The sequence below is a fragment of the Suricata suricatta genome, chromosome 14 (assembly GCF_006229205.1).
Source record: "Suricata suricatta isolate VVHF042 chromosome 14, meerkat_22Aug2017_6uvM2_HiC, whole genome shotgun sequence".
Taxonomy (NCBI): Eukaryota; Metazoa; Chordata; class Mammalia; order Carnivora; family Herpestidae; genus Suricata; species Suricata suricatta.
In genome coordinates this window covers 48,742,312-48,762,496 of record NC_043713.1, presented here as the reverse complement: position 1 = coordinate 48,762,496, position 20,185 = coordinate 48,742,312, and the positions used below count along the sequence as shown (strand labels likewise).

Sequence of the window (20,185 nt, the reverse complement as noted above, 5' to 3'; positions counted from 1 at the left end):
AAACAAAACAAAACTTATCCTACTAAGAATATTCATAAAGAAGTTAAAAATAGTAAGTTTATGTTGTTCTATACCTACTCAAGAAGAAATTATTTGGTTCAATATTACCTCTTTCCTTTTGATCTGAATTTATAATTAATTTAATAAGCATTTTTCAACACCTACAAATATATCAGGCTCTGTGGTAGACATTAGTAATACAAAAAGTTAAAAATATTTGCTCCCTGTGCTTATGATGCTAAGAGTTAAATAGAAAGGTATGGGAATAGGAGGGTGAAAAGAACCTATAAAAATCCAAAGACATACACACAAATATTATAATATAATGTAGTGATGGTAACGTTACGTATGAAATGTTCTGAAGGAGGGAAGAGGTCACACCTAATTCTTCAGGAAAATGTAATGTTTGAGATGAGACGTACAAGATGAGAGATATTTACTAAGCAGAGAAGGTGGTAGAAGAAAAGCATTTTAGCCAGAATGAACGGGTCCAAAAGTAGAGAGGTAAAAGAAAATATGATATATTTTGGATGGGAAGAAATCAAATACAAGTAGAACCCAGAATATAAGAAAGAAAATGAATCACATAAAATATGAAAAGGTGAGTGAGACTATGATTCTTGTATGCAAAAACAGAGGAATTAGGGACTTTAACCTATCAGCATTAAAAAAAAAAAAAGGAACCGACATAGTATCTGCATTTTATTTGAGAGAGAGAGAATGCGAGCAGTGGAGAGGGTCAGAGAGAGAGAGAGAAAATCTCAAGCCGACTTTACACTGAGTGTGTTGCTCGATTCCACAATCTTGGAGCCATGACCTAAGCCTAAATCAAGAATTGGATGCCAAACTGACAGTCACCCAAGCACCCTTATTATTTTTAGTTTCTGCATTTTAGAAATACCACTTCAGTAATAATAAGGTGAAAAGAATAGAGGGGAGAGAAATTCTAATCAAAGTAACCAGTTAACAGGCTTTTGAGACAGTTCAGGCAAAAAAGTGTATTGGTTTGATATGAGGCAGAGACTGTAGGAATGAAGAGAAGGAAATGGATAACTGTGTAATTCAGAAGGCAGAATTAATAACCTAATAAACTGATTAGAAATAAGAAATGAAAAAGTACAGCACAGGGAATAGTCAATAACATAATAACATGTATGATGACAGTTGGTAACTATACTCATTATAGTGAGCATCGAGTAATGTATAGAATTGTCAAGTCACTATGTTGTACACCTTAAACTAATGAATCATTGTATGTCAACTGTACTTCAATGATACAAGTTTTTTAAAAATCAAAGTGTGATGGGGCTCAGTCTGTCAAGCATTTGACTGGTTCAGGTCATGATCTCATGGTTTGTGAGTTCAAGTCCCACATGAGGCTATCTGCTATCATCATAGAACCTGCTTTGGATGCTCTGTCCCCCCTCTCTCTCTGCCCCTCCTCCGCTCATTCTCTCTCTTTCTCACAAAATTAAACTTTTTAAAAAATAAATAAATTAATTAATTAAAAAGTGGGATTCTGAAAAAAATGTTAAGACAGACAGGAAAAAAAGAAAAAGAAAAGAAGGAACAGAGTACCATTACAAAAGATAGGGAACACATAAGAGGTGCTGGGGAGGGGACAGAGAGAGGATGAATTTAGTTCTGGCATAGGATGAAGTGCCTGAGAGGACGACAGGAAAAGAAATCCAATCAGAGAGAAAGAGAGGAGAGAGAGGTCTGGAGTTCAGAGGAGCAAGCAGCACATGCATGAGATTACCTATAGAAAATGAACAGAGAGCCAAGATCAGAATCATCTTGAGAAACACTTAACAAAGGGGAGGGAGGGAAGAAAGGGAGAGGCGAAGGGGGAAGAGATCCTGCAAAAGGGACGGAAAATAAAATTTACAGAGGTGGGAAGAAAAACAGAAGGAAGTAATGGGAGCATGAAAGAATTATGAAGTTCAAAGAAGGAGAATCTGATTAATCTGTCATTTGCAGCAAAAAAGGAAAAATAAGATAGGGATGAAAATTATTCATTATATTTGTTCAATTGCAAAGCTGGTCATTAGCATTTGCTGGAAGGCTTTCAAGGAAGAGTTGAAAATTAAATCAGTTGACTTTTGTACTTAGCTCTGTTAACAGAAAAAGTATGCATATCAAATTTTTCTTCTTCCCCTGTGATCTCACCAGAGCCAAAAATAAAAGGTAGCAGCAGCCACTGACAGAAACTTCTGGCAATCTCCATTGAACAAAATCAGCTCAAAGAAAACACCATTCCACTAAATATTTTTTGAAGTCTAATGTACCAATAATCCCACAGGTAAGTAATACAGTAAGAGCTGGGTTACACCAGCTTCTTATTGTGACCTTCCCTAGGTCAAAGATTCTTTAATTTTAAAGATTTCTGAGCCATTTTTAACTATGTTACTTGAATAGCTCTAGTGGGATGGGAATGTAAAAGACATAGATGGTTGAAACAGCTAACAGGTACTCACACAGCTCATTCTCCTCCTTTCCATTTTCCTTTCACATCACCTGTTCTCTTACATTTAAGAATAAATATATTAAGAAGCAAGAGAATTATATCAGCTTTTAAAACATGATTGCTACTTATACTACCTTCCTCAGTTAATAATATGTAGGCCACAATAGAGTTCAAAGAATGCTCCAAGGATGGCCAAATAATTATTTCTGATACATATTTTTCAGTAAGCTTTATGCCCAATAGGGGGCTTGAACTCAAGACCCTGAGATCCAGGGTCTCATGCTCTACTAACTGAGGTGCCCCAATTGTTTTTAGTATTTTTAAGAAAAGACCTGGTCAACTCTAAAGGACCTTCTCAAATATAAGATTTTTTAGCCTTGTCTCATGAACATGAGCTATATGGACAACACAAAGGACTCCTGTCTCTAATAATTATTTATAACAGTAATTTTCAGTGGAAAAATTAGATGATGCTGAGTATACTGGTTAGTCTCCCATTTACTCTCTCTCTTCTCTAGCCATGAAATCCATCCTCTGCCCTTCTTTGGCTTGAAATCTATAGACTACATTACCTGGGTTTACTGCCCTGTGACTTCAGGGTTCATTTTAATATATGGGAGACACCAGTAGGAAATCAGAAAGTGGGATAATGAAAGTATTCATTCTCCCTGCCTTTTTATTGCCTTACTGTGGTGCTGGCAGTGTTCTATATCCTATGTTCCTCTTTGATGATGCTAGGCCTTTCTGAAAGATGGTAACAATACTTGTCTCTCTTGCCCTTTCAAACTAGGGACAACAGTTTCCCACTCATTGTTCATCAATGAGTATTTTTGCGCCCTTTATTTATTGCTCCTCTTGACCCTGCTTATGGCACTGTAAATAGTCCTTTCACTAAACTCTTTTAATTAACAAAATGTGGTATATACACAGAATACAATATATCCAACCTTAAAAAGGAATCAAATTCTGATACGTTTTACCACATGGAAAAACCACGGCTAGGTGAAATGAGCCAATCACAAAAAGTCAAATATTGTATGATTCCACTTACATGAGGTATCTAGAATAGTCAAACATAGAGACAGAGAAAGTAGCATAGTGATTACTCAGGGCTGGGCGTGGTGGAATAATGAGTTTAATGTGCACAAAGTTTTATTCTGCGATGAAGAAAAGTTCTAGAGACACATGATGGTAGTTAGAAAACAATGTGAAGGTGATTTTTTAAAACATTTTTAAATTTATTTTTGAGCGAGACAGAGCACAAGTGGGGGAGGAGCAGAGAGAGAGAGGGAGACACAGAATCTAAAGCAGGCTCCAAGCTCTGAGCTATCAGCACAAACCCTGACACGGGCCTTGAACCCATGAACTTTAAGAACGTGATTTGAACTAAGTCAAATGCTTATCCGACTGAGACACCCAGACGCTCCTGTTGCCACTGAACTATACACTTAAAAAATGGCTAAAATGGTAAACTTTGTTATGTATATTTCATCACACACACAACATTCTCTTTAGTTAAGTCTTTTGTCTATGTTACCTGTTTTCCTGTCCACACCCTTTCTAATACGTTGATTTACCATATATTCCTAATCCCAAAAATGAGAAAGACTACCACTGACAATCTGTATAGCAATTTATTGTTTACTAGTTATCTCCACATGAAATATCCTATTTGATATGCAGGCAAGAAATAAAGTTGGAAGGAGACAGTAGGTAAAAAAAAATGCTATCAAAATTTAAGTTCACTAACTACACAATCAAAAGCAAGACATATTTACTTAATATCATGCACACAAAATATACTTTCCATAAAATAACTTTTTAAAAAATAAGAAAAAATACCTACCAAGCTTTTATCCACATTGGGGCTACTTCGGTTATCATTAGGGTTTGCTGAGGATAAGTATCTGAGAGAAAAAGAGTTTTTAGAACTAAAAAACCCAAATCTTCAATATTTAATAACCAGTAATACATACCACATACCGATTTTTTGGTTCAGTATTGTGCTTGCTCTGCTATCGAAAAATGGAGCCCAAGTTCATAATTCTTTATTTAAGTACAAAATAGTAAAAAAGTGATACATTCATTAAATAAAACACCCAGTTAGGTCAGGAGCAGCACTCTGTAATTAGAACTTACTATCCCTGCGGCAAAACATATTAGTATTCATACCAAGTAGGATAAATAAAAACTATAAGTAGTCTCAATTTAGTTCAGATTAGGTTTCTGGCCATGAGAGTAGGCTATGGCAGCTTTTGCCACCAAACAAATCACTGAAGTATTTTCAGTTTTTAGGGCTTTTTGCATTAGGGATTAGGAATAAGGAATTGTTGACTTCCACAGACATGTACACAACTTTTCTCTCTGCCCCAAATTATTTTTTAATCAAGAATGATATTGCTTTTCTGAGCAAAAAGTGTTTTTGGTTAAGTAGTTAAAATAACATAACCTAAGTTCTGGTGATGTCTTGTTAGTCTTTTGAGACTCCAAGGCTTGCAGGGTTCTTTAAATTCACTATAAAGTTAGATTACATATAAAACAGTAGTGATCTTTAGAAGTCTTTAGATATCTTATGAGATTATTAAATGCATCTAAATAGATCATATAAAAAAGATCTTCTAAGCTCTCAAATGGTATATAAAGGTAAGGTACTACTGCTGCCTCTGCTACTGCTTCTGCTACTTCCTCTATTAATACTTCTACCACCTTGCTACAATTACCTCTGTTAATACTTCTACCACTACCACCACTATAGTCACCACCTTGGTTAATCAGTAGAACACTCTCAAAAAGATATCAAAGAGTTACCATATACTTCATAGCTGTTTTAGGGCAATCGATAATGCACTACATATTCACTAGTGGTAAAAAACAGAAGTAAAGTTCCTTTAACAGTGCTCTAAAAACCCCCAGAAAAATGTCACTTTTTATGTTTTCCTTGAAAAATTATTCAGATCAACTATAGAATTAAATAATCAAGAGTTTTTAGGCACTAGGTATCAGGTTTGTAGAGAAAAGGGTCCATATAACAAATGACAAATTCTAGATGTAGTTCATTCCATTAACTACTGAGTGTCTCAGAAATTCAGTGTGATATTCCACATTATGTGACGCAAATAAAAGCATACAGCAATGCCAGTGGAATCTGAATTAGGTAGAAGATATTTCCTAAAATATCTTCTAAATTTTAATATGGTATATAAATTGAAGTTAGTATTTAGCCTCTGCAATATTAATAATCTAAGTTTCTCAAAATGCAACACTGGAAATTAAGGACACCGATTGTACGTATTCATTCATTCTTCTTTTCCTCCCCCCCAGGTTCTTTTATGTATTATATTGTTGCTTTCATATAGAATCTGGTCATTTAAGTAGCTCTTTATGAGAGGTTTTAGATTATTACAAATGTAGCCACAAGTTTAACCTTTGGACTACTAAAAATCATTCTTCATTTAGCTGTATTTCGGCAATAAAGATCTCTACTCTTGGTAACTAAAAGGGTGTTTGGATTTCAGTAGTAAGAATTTCAGAAGTTTTCTTTTCTTTCTTTTTTTTTTTTAATGTTTTTTAATTTATTTTTGAGAGACAGAGAGAGACAGCGTGAGCAGGGGAGGGGCAGAGAAAGAGGGAGACAAAGAATCTGAAGCAGGCTCCAGGCTCTGAGCTGTCAGCACAGAGTCTGATGCAGGGCTGGAACCCATGAACTGTGAGATCATGATCTGAGTCGAAGCTGGACACTTATCCGACTGAGCCACCCAGGTGCCCAGAAGTTTTCTATTTCATGCCAGTAACTCAAAACTATACTTACATATTATACTAAGGCTAATAAATATTTTTCTGATTCTTTAAGATCAACCATACCTTTGACTATGTTATAAACAATTACTAAAGAACACTGTATTATTCAATAAGGTGGTGATACTGAAGAAGAGAGTACAATTTCTACTTTTGAGAAACTCAGAAATTAGTTTGGAATATGCAACATATGGATGCCAGGAAAAACCAGAAACATAATCAAGTATGTGACAATGTACTACAAATAGTATGTATAATGTTTATTTAATTCAAGATTACTTTTGTATCGCTAAACCTAAAAAATGATTAACTGATATAAGTACATAAAATCCCAAAACATTGGGGGTTGTTTATATCAACATTTCAACTATTTCAGAAACCAAGCCAGAGAATAACTGATAAAAATACGAAAAGACAGAGAGACAGAAAGAATGAAAAAAGAATTCTTCAGCAAATACTACTTTGAAACTACTCTGTGTATTTCAATATAAAATAGCTACAATATCATATTCATGAATATTTTGGGAAAAGGCTTAAAATAGTGGACTTTTCTAAGAGTCATAGTCAAGTACTACCTGCCTGATTGGTGATGCAACAGAAAGTATTCAGTATTGTCTTACAGATGGATTACTAGAGAAATTTCATAAGGCAGGACTAAATTGCCTTCTTGTTTTCTAAATTTGACCTGACTAGGGTCTTATGAAAAACTTTTGACTAAAGTGACAAAATGTTTCACTTGAAAATATATCCATTTCCACACTAGTGTATAAGCAATCTTAAGAAATGGTATCAATTATATCATCTTTCTTCCTGTGTGCTTATTCATCTTTGTCTCCCTACCTGCCAAAATAAGTTGGCAAACATGTTTGTTTGAATGACTGAATGAATGTTCAACATACAGAAATTATGTTAAATGTTTAATGTGTACCTCAAATCTACCTGAAGACTAAAGCTAACATTAGTTTATACTAATAAGAGCTAACATTAACTGAGTGCTTACTCCACACAAAGCATTGTTCTGTTATACTGCATTGATATAATGAACCCTTAAAATAATCCTATAAGACAAATATCATCATCATCATCATCATCCCTATTTTTGAGAAAATGGAGGCATAAAAGGTTAAATTTATTTGCCCAAAGTCACAAGGTTTAAATGTTGTGAGACATGGTGAACTCATTTAGTGTTTTTTGGGGAAGGATCAATTAATTTTTGAATTACTAAAACTTACAGGCCTTTGTAACATCAATATAGTGATAATAATGCTGGAAAACTACATGTTCTTCCAAAATGTATTATATAACCAGAATTCTTTGGATAATAAGATTAACTACAATATCAGTATATTTTAACTTATTAACTGCTGTAACTTTAACATATATAGTGCATCACTCAGTAAACAATTTCTGAAACACAATATCTTGATTATGGATGAGTCTAAAGGAAATGAAATATGGAACACTAAAAATATGCATCACTGAAAAATGTCATTATTGAGATATCTCTTCATATACCATTAAATGTTCTTAAAGTGATTTTTAGATATCTCTAAGAAACAAAATTAGTACTTACTCCTAAAAATCAATGTTTAACATACTTACCTACGATTGCTATAATATGTAAATCCTACAAAAGGTAACTGATTGCCAACAAAAGCTTTAGGTATAGGGAATGTTTCTTCATCTCCTTTATCTTCTTCCAAGTCATCAAAATTACTTGTATCGATGTCACTACTTAAATCAGGTACAACTGGCGCTACAGCTAAAAATGGAAACAAATTTAGTAGTTCACTTCAAATTTAATGTAAAAATAAAGTGAAGCAGAGATTCCATACCAACTACTAAGTTTCTTACATACAAATAAGTTGCAAACCACAAATTCCAAATGGGTTGAATCCTATTTCAATCAATTTTATTAGGATTATTAATCAACTGATATTGATCATTACAATTCTATGAAACAAAATTATCTCATACAATTATCATCTATACTTCAAGTTTAATTTGAATATTACAAGAATGAAGGTTTGTTTTAGAATATACCATAATATAAAATATGCAAAGGCAGTCCGGATTAGAGAAAAGACTTTTCAGAAATCACAGCATAATAAATTGTCCTCAAAACTGATTGATTTCAAATAAAGTATTTTGTTAATCTGCTCTGTAACAAACTAGAAATCAAGGTTACCTACATCTTAGTAGTCCTGGATATAACAATTTGGTACTGAAATATATTTATTCATCTCGAATTTAGATGGTTAGTATCCTCCCCTCCCCAACTCAGTATCTGTGTAAGACTAAGTCACAAGGAGCAATGTATTTTGAATTTTACTTTCAGACTAGCTACTTTCCCTGAATCAAGTCGTTAAGTGATAACTCAGTGAGGTATTCGTGAAATGGCTATTAGGAAAAGAGGGTAGAGATATAACACATGGACACAGAATCTTCAAGAGTTATAAATCTGATAGAGGGCAAGACTTGTAACTTTTATTTAAAGTTTATTTATTTTGAGAAAGAGAGATTGCATGCATATGCAAGTGGAAGGCAAGGCAGAGAGAGAGAATCCTAAGCAGGCTCTGTACCAGCAGCACAGGGCCTGACATGGGGCTCAAACCCAGGATCTGTGAGATCATGACCTGAACTGAAACCAAGAATCAGACGCTCAAACAACACAGCCACCCAGGTCCCTCATATATACTTAACAAGTACATATGGCAAGGCTTAAATCTTTATAATACAGGAGAAAATAACATATGAAACTAATACTACTAATATTTTATTTAGGAATTTGAATAGGCTACAGAGAATATACCTAAAAATACATGTTAGAGAAAATACTTTTTAGTTTAAAGATACAGTAGTATTAATAAGACATTGCAAATATCAACAAAATATTGAATAATTATTTTATATACAACCATCTCAGGCTTTTTGAAAAAAATGGAGATGAGCAACAAAAAATAACTGACCTGGTTTCATCTTATTCTTTTATATAAAGGAATAATTTTTCTATTGAATCATCTGGGTATTCTAGACAAGAAATAACTATTGTTGTGCACTGCAGATGCAGTGAAATATCTGATGAATCTGGGAGTGAAACATATTTAACCCAAAGAATCTATAAACTAACTAACAATGAATGAGAAAAGACCTTTTCCACCATTGTCTTTTCTTAATGACCAGGAGAACTATAGTCCTGACTAGACAATTCTAGCTTCCTAATACCACTAACCACCTAATTTGTAAAATGAGGTCTGGGGGGGGGGGGGCGGTGTCTCTCCTTGTAAAGTATGTAAGCCAATTATGGTCTTGGCATAAATTTTACTTTAAAACAGTGGTTCTCCATTTTAAAACAATTTTATCCTTCTGGGGGATATTTGGCAATGACTGAGTACATTTTTGGCTGTTATATCTGGGGGAGGTATGCTATTGGCATCTGGTGGGTAGAGACCAGGGAACTGCCAAACATCCAAGAAAGTTCAGGACAACCTCCACACAGAAAGGCTTATCTGGTCTAGTGCTAAAAAACCCTACTTGAAAATTATCATATAAGAATGATTTTAAAAGAAAGCAGAGCATGTTTGGTGAATTGTTTTTTGCTGTTTCAGATGGATCTAGTCTTTATAGATAACACACTAGGGGAGCCTGGGTGACTCAGTTAAGTGCCTGATTCTTAATTTTGGCTCAAGTCATATCTCACAGTCATGAGATCGTGTCCGTTGCTGGGCTCTGCACTGAGTGTGGAACCTGCTTAATCTCTCTCTTGCCTGCTCTGCCCCTGTCCCCTGATCATGTATGCTCTCTCTCAAAATAAACAAACATTAATAAATAAATAAGTATATATAGATAACAGCTATTTCAGAAGTTTTATTTATTTTTTATTTTTTTAAATGTTTTATTTATTTTTGAGAGACAGAGACAGAGACAGAGACAGCGTGAGCAGGGGAGGGTCAGAGAAAGAGGGAGATACAGAATCCGAAGCAGGCTCCAGGCTCTGAGCCAGCTGTCAGCACAGAGCCTGACGCGGGGCTAGAACCCACAAACCGTGAGATCATGACCTGAGCCAAAGCCGGACGCTTACCCAACTGAACCACACAGGCGCCCCTCAGAATAGTTTTAAAATGAGACAAATTTTGTTTAAATTTTGAGGTACAAGTAGGGGGAATCTTGGGAAAATTAAAAAAGTACTATTTCTTCTACTTTTAAAGTAAAACATTTAGGCCAATCACATCAGAACTAATAAATAAGAGTAAGTATAAAGATAGCTTTATAGAATTACCATTGATACATACATTAGTCTATCTGTAAAAATTTACCTTTCAATAAATAACTGGGAATATAGGAATCATGTTCCATAAAAAAGAATCCAGTTCATGTCATAAAAATATGGCAGAGTAAAGAACTATAAGAAGCTACCTTTCCACTGAAATAACCATTATGCAGGCAAAACCTATCAGAAGCAACTTTTTCTTAACTCTGAAATCTAAGAAAAAACAGATTTATCTAAGTTTTAGATAAGAAAAACTTACATAAGAAAAGCAAGGGAATGTTTAGTGAAGACTAGTAAATGTTGGCATTCCAGGAACTATAACAGGCTGACCAATGAGATAATAATGGAAAAGGGACTTCAGCAATCACACATGACAAGGAATACAGACTTCATAAAAGTAGTCTGGAAAAGTCATGAAACAAATGGATGACTGAAGCTCATAACACATAATAATAGCACACTTGGAGGGGGTCATATCTGATTTCCAGAGTTATAACAATGTAATATTTATTATGCCCAGTTTTTCTAAATTACAAAGCACATAAAGAAATAGAAAAAGTATGGCCTATTTACAGAGAATAAAGAAAATGACAGAAAAAAAATCCCTGAAGAAACCCAGATATTAGATTTATTAAACAAAGACTTTACATAAATTACCTTAAATGAGCTCAAAGAACTCAAGAAAACCATGGACAAAGAACTAAAGGAAACAAAGACATGATATGATATCTTAACAAGCAGAACATATCAAAAAGGAAACAGAAGGAACCAAATAGAAATTCTGGCACTGAAAAGTACAACAACTAAAACTAAAAATGCACCAGGATTCAAGAGCAGATTTGAGTAGGCAGAGGGACCCGTGAACTTAAAGATAGGACCACTGAAATTATCAGGTAAAGTAAAAGAGAGAAAACAGAAGGAAAAACTGAACTTCTGGGACACCATAAACCATACCAACACAAACATTAGGAAAGTCCCAGGGAAGTAGAAAAAAGGGGCAGAAAGAATATTTAAAGAAATAATGGCTCCAAACTAACCAACTGATGAAACATATGAATCTATACATTCAAGAAGCTCAATGAACTCCAAGTAAGAAAAATTCAGAGCCACACCATGCCATGTTATAATAAACTTAAAATAAACAAAGAATCTTGAAAGTAATACAAAAGTGACTTATCATATACCAGGAATCCTCAATAAGATCAAGAGCCTATTTCTAAGCAGAAACTCTGAAGGTGAGAAGGCACTAGAATGACATACTTAAAGTTCTTAAAGTAACAGTCAAACAAGAATTCTATATCCAGCAAAATTATCTTCAAAAATGCAGGAGAAATTAAGAGATCCTCCAGATAAAAGAAAGAGGAGAGTTTGTTGCTAGTAAACCTGTCTGACAAGAAATTTAAGTTAGAGTTTTAAGGTTAAAATGAAAGGATACTGGACACTAACTCAAAGCTTTATGAAGAAATAAAGAAATTAAAGTTACAACACAGATAAATGTTAAGAGCCAGCATTATATTTTTTGTTTTATAAACCCATTTTACCCTATATTACTTAAAATAAAATGCATAAAATAATTATAAATTTATGTTAATGAGCACAGAATTTATAAAGATGTAATCTGTGACAACAAAGAAGAAAATGGGTCTGTATAGGAGCAATTTTTGTATGCTTCTGACAGTAAACTGTATCAATTCAACCTAGATTGTTATCAGTTTAGGATGTTAAATCCAGGATAATCACAATAAGAAAATAACAATATATAGGAAAGGAATTAAAGATGGAATCAAAACAGTACACTATAAAACAATCCATTAAACACAAAAGAGGGCCATAATGCAGGAGATGAGGAACAGAAAGAAATATAGACATATAGAAAATAGAACAATGGCATATGTCTTTACACACAGTATTCACTGAATGTAAATTAATCAGTCACTAATTAAAAGGTAGAGATCTGAAGAATGGATTAATAAAATAATAAAACTGATCCAATTATATGCAGTATACACTCTCTTTAGATCCACAGATATTAACAGATTAAAGGAATGAAAGATATTCCATGGAAAAAAAGAGCTGGAGTGGCTATACTAATATCAGACAAACAGACTATAAGTAAAATGGTTAGAAGAGACAGAGAAAAACAGAACATGTTGATGATACTGATAGAACGGCCAACTAATCAAGAAGATGAAACAATTATAAACAATACATTAACAACACAGCTTCAAAATATATGTAGTAAAAAATGAAATAAATGGAGAACAGACAGTTCTAAATAATGGTTAGAATCTTCAATAACCCACTTTCAATAAATGAACAAAACATCTAAATACAAAACATCTGAATAAGAAAATGCAAGACACAAGCAACACTATAAATGAATTAGATGTAACAGATGTACAAAGCTCACTCTACCACCAAGAGCAGAATATACATAGTACATGACACATTCTCCAGAACAAACTATATGTTAGGCTAAAAAACAACTTAATAAACAAGATCAATAATAGAAGAAACACTGGAAGTTCCACAAGTATGTTGAAAATAATATACTTTTTAAAAAATGTTTACATAAATTCTAGTTAGTTAACATATAGTGTAATATTAGTTTCAGGAGAAGAATTTAGTGATTCATTATTTACATATAACACCCAGTGTTCATCACAAGTGCCCTCTTTAATACCCATCACCTCATCCACCTCCCCTCCGACAACCCTCAGTACATTCTCTATACTTAAGCGTCTGTTTCTTGGTCTGTTTCTTTTTTCTTCTTTTCATTGTTTTATTTCTTAAATTCCACATATGAGTGAAAACATATGGCATGTGTCTTTCTCTGACTTATTCCACTTATTATAATACATTCTAACTCCATCCACATCATGCAAATGGCAGATTTCATTTTAGAAAACATTTATTTAAATAATCTCTATACCCCAACTGTGGCTTGAACTTATGACCCTGAGATCAAGGGTCACATACTCTTCTGACTGAGCCAGCCAGACACCCCAAGATTTCACTCATTTTGGCGGCTGAATAATGTTCCACTGTGTGTGTGATATCTTCTTTATCCATTTATCAGTTGATAGACATATGGGTTCTTCCCACAATTTGGCTACTGATGATAAGGTTGCTATAAACGTTAGGCTGCATATATTCCTCTGAATCAGTATTTTTGTATCCTTTGAATAAATACCTAGTAGTGTAAGGGCTGGGTCATAGGATAGTTGTATTTTTAACTTTCTCTGCAACCTTCATACTGTTTTCCAGAGTGATCACACCAGTGTGCATTCCTATGAACAGTGTAAGAGGGTTCCCCTTTCTCCACATCCTTGCCAAAATCTTTTGTTTCCTGTATTGTTAGTTTGAGCCATTCTGACAGGTGTGAGGTGGTATCTCACTATAGTTTTGATTTGTAATTCCTTGATGATGAGCGATGTTGAGTATCTTTTCATGTGTCTGCTAGCCATCTGGATGTCTTCTTTGGAAAAATGTCTATTCATATCTTCTGCCCATTTCTTAACTGGATTATTTGCGTTTTGGGTATTGAGCTTGATAAGTTCATTATAGATTTTGGATACTATCCTTCGTTGGATATGCAATTGTAAATATCTTCTCCAATTCTGAAGGTTGTCTTTTAGTTTTGTTGATTGTTTCATTCCCTGTGCAGAAGCTTTTTATCTTGATGAAGTCTCAATAGTTTATTTTTGCTTTTGTTTCCCTTGCCTCCAGAGATATATCTAGTAAGAAGCTGCTACAGCTGATGTTGAAGAGGTTAAAATAGCATACTCTTTAAAAAAAATAATGAGTCATAGAACAGATCACAAAGGAAATTAGAGAAAATGCTCTGAGATGAATAAAAATAAAAACAACCAAAACTTACAGGATTTAGCAAAAGCAGCACTCAGAAAAATTTTAGTTATAAATGCCTGCATAAAAAAAGAGAAAGATCTCATGGGGGCACCTGGGTGACATAGTTAAGCATTTTTTTTTTAATGTTTTATTTATTTTAGAGAGAGAGAGAGAGACAGAGAGAGAGAAAGCGAAAGAGGAAGACACAAAATTAGAAGCAGGCTCTAGCTCGTGAACCACGAGATCATAACCTGAGACGAAGTCTGATGCTTAACCAACTGAACCACCCAGGCACCTATCTCTTAAGTGTCTGACTCTTGATCTTGGCTTAGGTCATGATCTTATGGTTTGAGTTCAAGTCTTGCATCAGGCTCTATACTAATGGTGCAGAGCCTACTTGGGATTCTGTCTCTCCTTCTCTCTGTCCCTTCCCCACTTGTGCTCACTCTTTCAAAATAAATAAATAAACTTAGAGAGAGAGAGAGAGAGAGAGAGAGAGAGAGAGAGATCTCTCAAATCAATAGCCCAGCTGACACTCTAAGGAACTAGAAAAAAAGAGTAAACTAAGACCAGAGCTTACTAGAGTAGCAGATAAACAAAATAAAGAATAGAAAATAGTGAAATTAACAAAACCAATAATTAGTTCTTTAGAAATATCAACAAAATTGACAACATATCTTTTAGTAGACTAAGGGGAAAAAAAACAGAAGGCACAAATTAGAAATGAAAGTAGGGATATAATTAACAACCTTCTACAAATAAAAACACTAAAAGAAAAAACTACAAACAATTTTACACCAACATATTAGATATCCTAGATGAAATGAAAAATTCCTAGAAAAACACAAACCAGCAAAATTTACTTCAAACAGAAAATCTGAACAGACCTACAAGAGAATTCATCAATAATCAAAAAATATCCCAACAAAAAAGCCCAAGAAATCCTTCTCAAACTCTTCCAAAACACAGAAGGAACACGAATTCATTCCATGAGGCCAGAATTACTCTGACATCAAAACCATATCAACACACACATACACACACACCAATGCAAAAATCTTTAAGAAGATATTAGCAAATTGAATGTAGCACCCTATAAAAAAGACTATACGCTATGATCAAGTGGGATTTGTCCACTGTGGTTCACCATACAAAAGTCAACTAGTAGAATTCATCATATTAACAGAATTAAGAGGAAAACCCATGTGATCATTTCAATTAACACTGAAAAGTATTTCACAAAATCTAATACCCTTTCATGATAAAAAATAGTCAATAAGGAACAAAGAACTTCCTCAACATCATAAGAGGCATACATAAAAAACCCACAGCCAATATCATTCTCAATGGTGAAAGACTGAAAGCTTTCCTGCTATCATCAAGATTCTCAGTCTCAAAACTACTATTCAACACCAGTATGAACATTGGGCAAGAAAATACAACAAAAGGTATCTGTATTGGAAACATACTCAATGCAATCATTATCAAGGTCCCAATGTCTTTTTTTGCACATATGGAAAAACCCATTTTAAAATTCATATGGAAATCTCAAGTGATCCCAAATAGCCAAAACAATCCTGGAAAAGCACAAAGTTAAAAGATTTCACACTTTCTGATTTCAAAGGCTATACTACAAATCTACTGCAATCTAACCAGTGTGGTACTGGCATAAAAACAGATAGCTCAATGATATATAATAGAGAGCCCAGAAATAAAGACTCACATATATGGTCAAACAATCTGACACAAGTGCAAGATCACTTAATGAAAAAGGACACTTTTATCAACAAATGGTGCTAGGAACACTGGACATCCACATGCAAAAGAATGAAGATAGACCCTACCTTACACCATATAAAAAAATTAACTCAAAAGAATGGAAAGCAATGACTCCAACATATATTTGTACACCAGTGAAAGGTAAAGCATTCCAAGTGTTTACCAATATGTGAATAGCTATTTTTAATGTGGTATATATACATACAATGAAATATTATTCAGCCTTAAAATGGAACAAAATTCTCATACATTCTCCAACATGCATGAACTGTGAAGACAACTAAGAAATAAGCCAATCTCAAAAAGATATTGTATGATTCCACTTAAGTGAAGTATCCAGAACAGTCAAATTCATAGAGACAGAAAGTAGAATACTGGCTACTGGGGGCTGGGAGTAAAGGAGAATGGAGAGTTATTGTTTAATGTGTAAAGAAATTTGACAATAAACTATATTTTTAAAAATGTGTAAAGAAATTTAGTTTGCAATGATGAGAAGTTCTGGAGGTGTTTGTACAACAATGTGAAGGTGCTAAATACAACTGAGCTCTGTACAGTTAAAAATGATGGGGTGCCTGGGTGGCCCAGTTGGTTAAGCATCAGACTTCGGCTCAGGTCATGATCTCACAGCTTGTGAGTTCGAGCCCCATGTCAGGTTTTGTGCTGACAGCTCAGGGCCTGGAGCCTGCTTCAGATTCTGTGTCTCCTCTCTCTCGGCCCCTCTCCTACTTGCACTCTGTCTCTCTGTCTTTCTCTCTCAAATATAAACAAACATTAAAAAAAACTTTTTTAAATGTTAAAATGGGGGGTGTCTGGGAGACTCAGTTAAGCATCCAATTCTTGATTTCAGCTCAGGTTATGATCTCATAGTTGTGAGATGAAGCTCTGTGTCAGGCTCTGAGCTGAGTGAGCATGGAGCCTGCTTAGGATTCTCTCTCTCCCTCTCCCTCTGCCCTGCCCCAGTTAGTGCATGTGCGTGTGTACTCATTCTCTCTCAAAATAAACATTTTTTAAATAGTTAAATGGGTAAATTTCACGTTATATACACTATAATAAAAAGGTAATTTTTCTTAAAGTTTATGTTTTTAAAACAGGAACCCAATATAATACTGAGAAATCTAAAACTCCTAAGACCCTGAAACTTGGTAGGCCCTAGATTTCTTTATGAAGCCTACACTGATAATCTCTCCCATGAGAATGCACAACTCTAAAAGAGAAGACACTAGACTTAATTAATCCACAGAGCCTGGAATAGCATATAGAACCTGGACTATGTGCTTACAGACAATGAATTTTGTTTGGTTTTAACTAACTGGAAAACTTACCACATTGACAGTTACCCATGTTATGTATCTTTTCCAACTATCAGTAGGTGGATTAGGTAATGGCAGTATCTTATCTCAAATGAGTTCATGAATGGCAAAACATTTTGCAAATACCATGTTATTATATTTAGCATAGTACTATTAATAATGTATTGTCATATCTAATAAATGTTATATTTTTTTCTCAAAATTTAACTGCCAAGAATGTTAATTCCCTATACTTCTATTTTGTATAATACTGTATAATAATGGAATCATTAAATGGCACATGGTATTCTAGAAGATCTAAGGCTTTGGAGTCAGATTTCAATCCTGACACTATCATGTGCTAGGAGTATGACCTGTAATAGGTAATTTAGGTCTTTTATTTCTTCTTCTATCTTTAATCTCATTCCTGTCATTTCTATCTCAAATGAGTGGAAAAGTAATTTTACAATCTTAATATTCTGTGCCCCTAAATTAAGAGTAAATAAGGTCAGGACGCTTACGGAAACTCTGCCAAAATTCAAGCTATTTTGTACCCTGCTTCCATACCACCAAGGAAGAGATGGTGTAGATTAACTGCCATTGTAAGTCATATGTGGTAAAACTAAGAAAAAACTATTATTTGGAGAAGTTAAGCAATTCTGCCAAAGAAAATTGGAGAGTCAAAAGATTTTTAAAGAATTATAATTGTTATGTAATTTTTAAAAGCTTAGCAGGTCAGAGAAGTCAGTTCACAATAAAAGTATTCCTGGTATTTTAGGGGTGGGAAGTGAAGAAGGGGTAGGAAGAGGGAAAGGGAAGAAGAGAACAATAAGTTCTACAGACTTCAATTTTTCTTCTTTTTTTTAAAAAATAACTACAAAATAGGAGCCATTAGGATTAGGAAAAAATAGCAAAGTGTTAATGTTAATTCTAAGTTTACTGTAACAAAATCATAGATAATATAGATTTTTTTAAAAGCTACAGAAATAACACTAAGACTAATAAAATTACCTAATTATAGAAATTCTTTAAAGTCTGTTTGATTTAAATCAATAAAGGAGTTCACTTTATCTGTTCTTTAAATATAAAGTTACATTAAGGAAGTATAACAATACCATAAAATGCCATTGATTTAGACTCCCCAATTCCACTGGACTATGAACTCCACAAGGTAAAGAACTTTTGTTGGTTTGAGCACTGATGCTTTCCTAGTGCCTGAAATAGAATAGTACTCAGAATATAGCAGGTGTTCAGTATTGGTTGACTAAGTTACTTCCTCTCCTAATTAATATCAGTTTTTCAGTACACTAAAAGAAATATGTCTTCCCTACTTTTTAGAGTGATTTGCTCTGTGATTATTCTATGGTTATTTATGCATTGTTTCACTCTGAAAAAGAATTTAAACCAACATGAAAGATACTTTGTATTTTCTTCAATCACCTTTTAAATTTTCTTCAGATTATAATTGTATCTGTAAGCTTTCAGCTTTCTTAAACTTCTAAGAGCATAGCTTGAACTCACAAACCCTCAAGCCCTGAGCTGAAGTTGGTAGCCCAACCCACCAAGCCACCCAGGGACTCCAAGAGCATAGCTTGGAAAAAAAAAACATCCACAAAATTTTTCAGTGCAACCATTTATCATCCTTGTCTTTACAATAGTTTCTCATGCTGTGTAAAGACAATAACCATGTCACATTTACTTAGGGAGAGGAGGAAGTTCTCTATTTCCCAGTATGTAACTGTTAATAAATTCTGAGGGTCAAGATGCTCCTGTAGCTTTTCCACAGAGCAAGTCATTCAGTGTCATTCTTTGGAATAGTATAATTTTTCTAATTTCCCCAAGAATTTATTTCTCCTTTTCCCTCTCAGTCAACTATATAGCTTGCATACAGTGTATGTGCTACACCTGAAGGCAATATAACTGTTTCTTTAAAAATATTTGATAACTAGGATATTTTGCTAATATTGGCAAAACTACAAACTACTACTTCAAAATTAACAATGTTTATTTCTCCTAAACTCTCTTTCACAGTCTCAACTGCATAGGGAGTCCTTAAGACAAGTATGTATTACTTACTTAATTGTAAGTGTTTCTAAAACCACACAGTTGAATTTATTTCCATTATTACTGTTTACTGTTACTGCTCAGCAGGAAGTTAGGAACTGGTATATATCATCCTTTCTGTGAGCAGGGGAAAAAATTCCTGAGACTTCAACAGGAGAAGGATGAATACATGGCCTTCCAAATCCACGAAGATGTTGGTCAACTCTGGTACCATTATAATTTTTAATCTATATGTTAAACAAGGTTTTCTGTGAATCATTTATCATTTTAAGTTTGTTTTTTGAAATAGGGCAATGTTCTAACCTGACTGAAAACGAACTTCTTGCACACTACACATTTTCATTTCTAAGCTGTAAGTCTGATGGAATCAAATATACTGTAACTTCCTGTATCTACATACAAATTAAATTCTGGTATTTATCAATAATAGAGCATTATATTTTAAGTTTAGTAAAACCAAGATAACTTGTCCTTCACAGGAAATATTTTAATTTAATTACCCTTTATTAACTTTCTTCACAATGAGACATTAAAATCTAAGACAAAAGGCAATTCAACAAAGATCATATATCAAAGTATGACTGCTGAGCCTAATTCCGTCTCATGTATATAATATTTCATCTTGGTATCTCAAATGGGATATAAGAGAAGTAGCAGTACTATTTTCCCAAT

The 20,185-nt window shown here is 33.9% G+C and overlaps 1 protein-coding gene across 3 annotated transcripts in view; it reads right to left on the bottom strand.

Moving 5' to 3' along the window:
* ROCK1 (Rho associated coiled-coil containing protein kinase 1) overlaps positions 1-20,185 on the bottom strand; it is a 160,915-nt gene that overhangs the window by 69,353 nt on the left and 71,377 nt on the right. For all 3 annotated transcript variants that reach the window (XM_029921780.1, XM_029921781.1, XM_029921782.1), the window contains exons 10-11: positions 7,865-8,024; positions 4,314-4,374 (exon numbers count right to left, since the gene is read on the bottom strand). In XM_029921780.1, the coding sequence (XP_029777640.1) occupies positions 4,314-4,374; positions 7,865-8,024 (221 nt within the window). The remainder of the gene's footprint in view (positions 1-4,313; positions 4,375-7,864; positions 8,025-20,185) is intronic.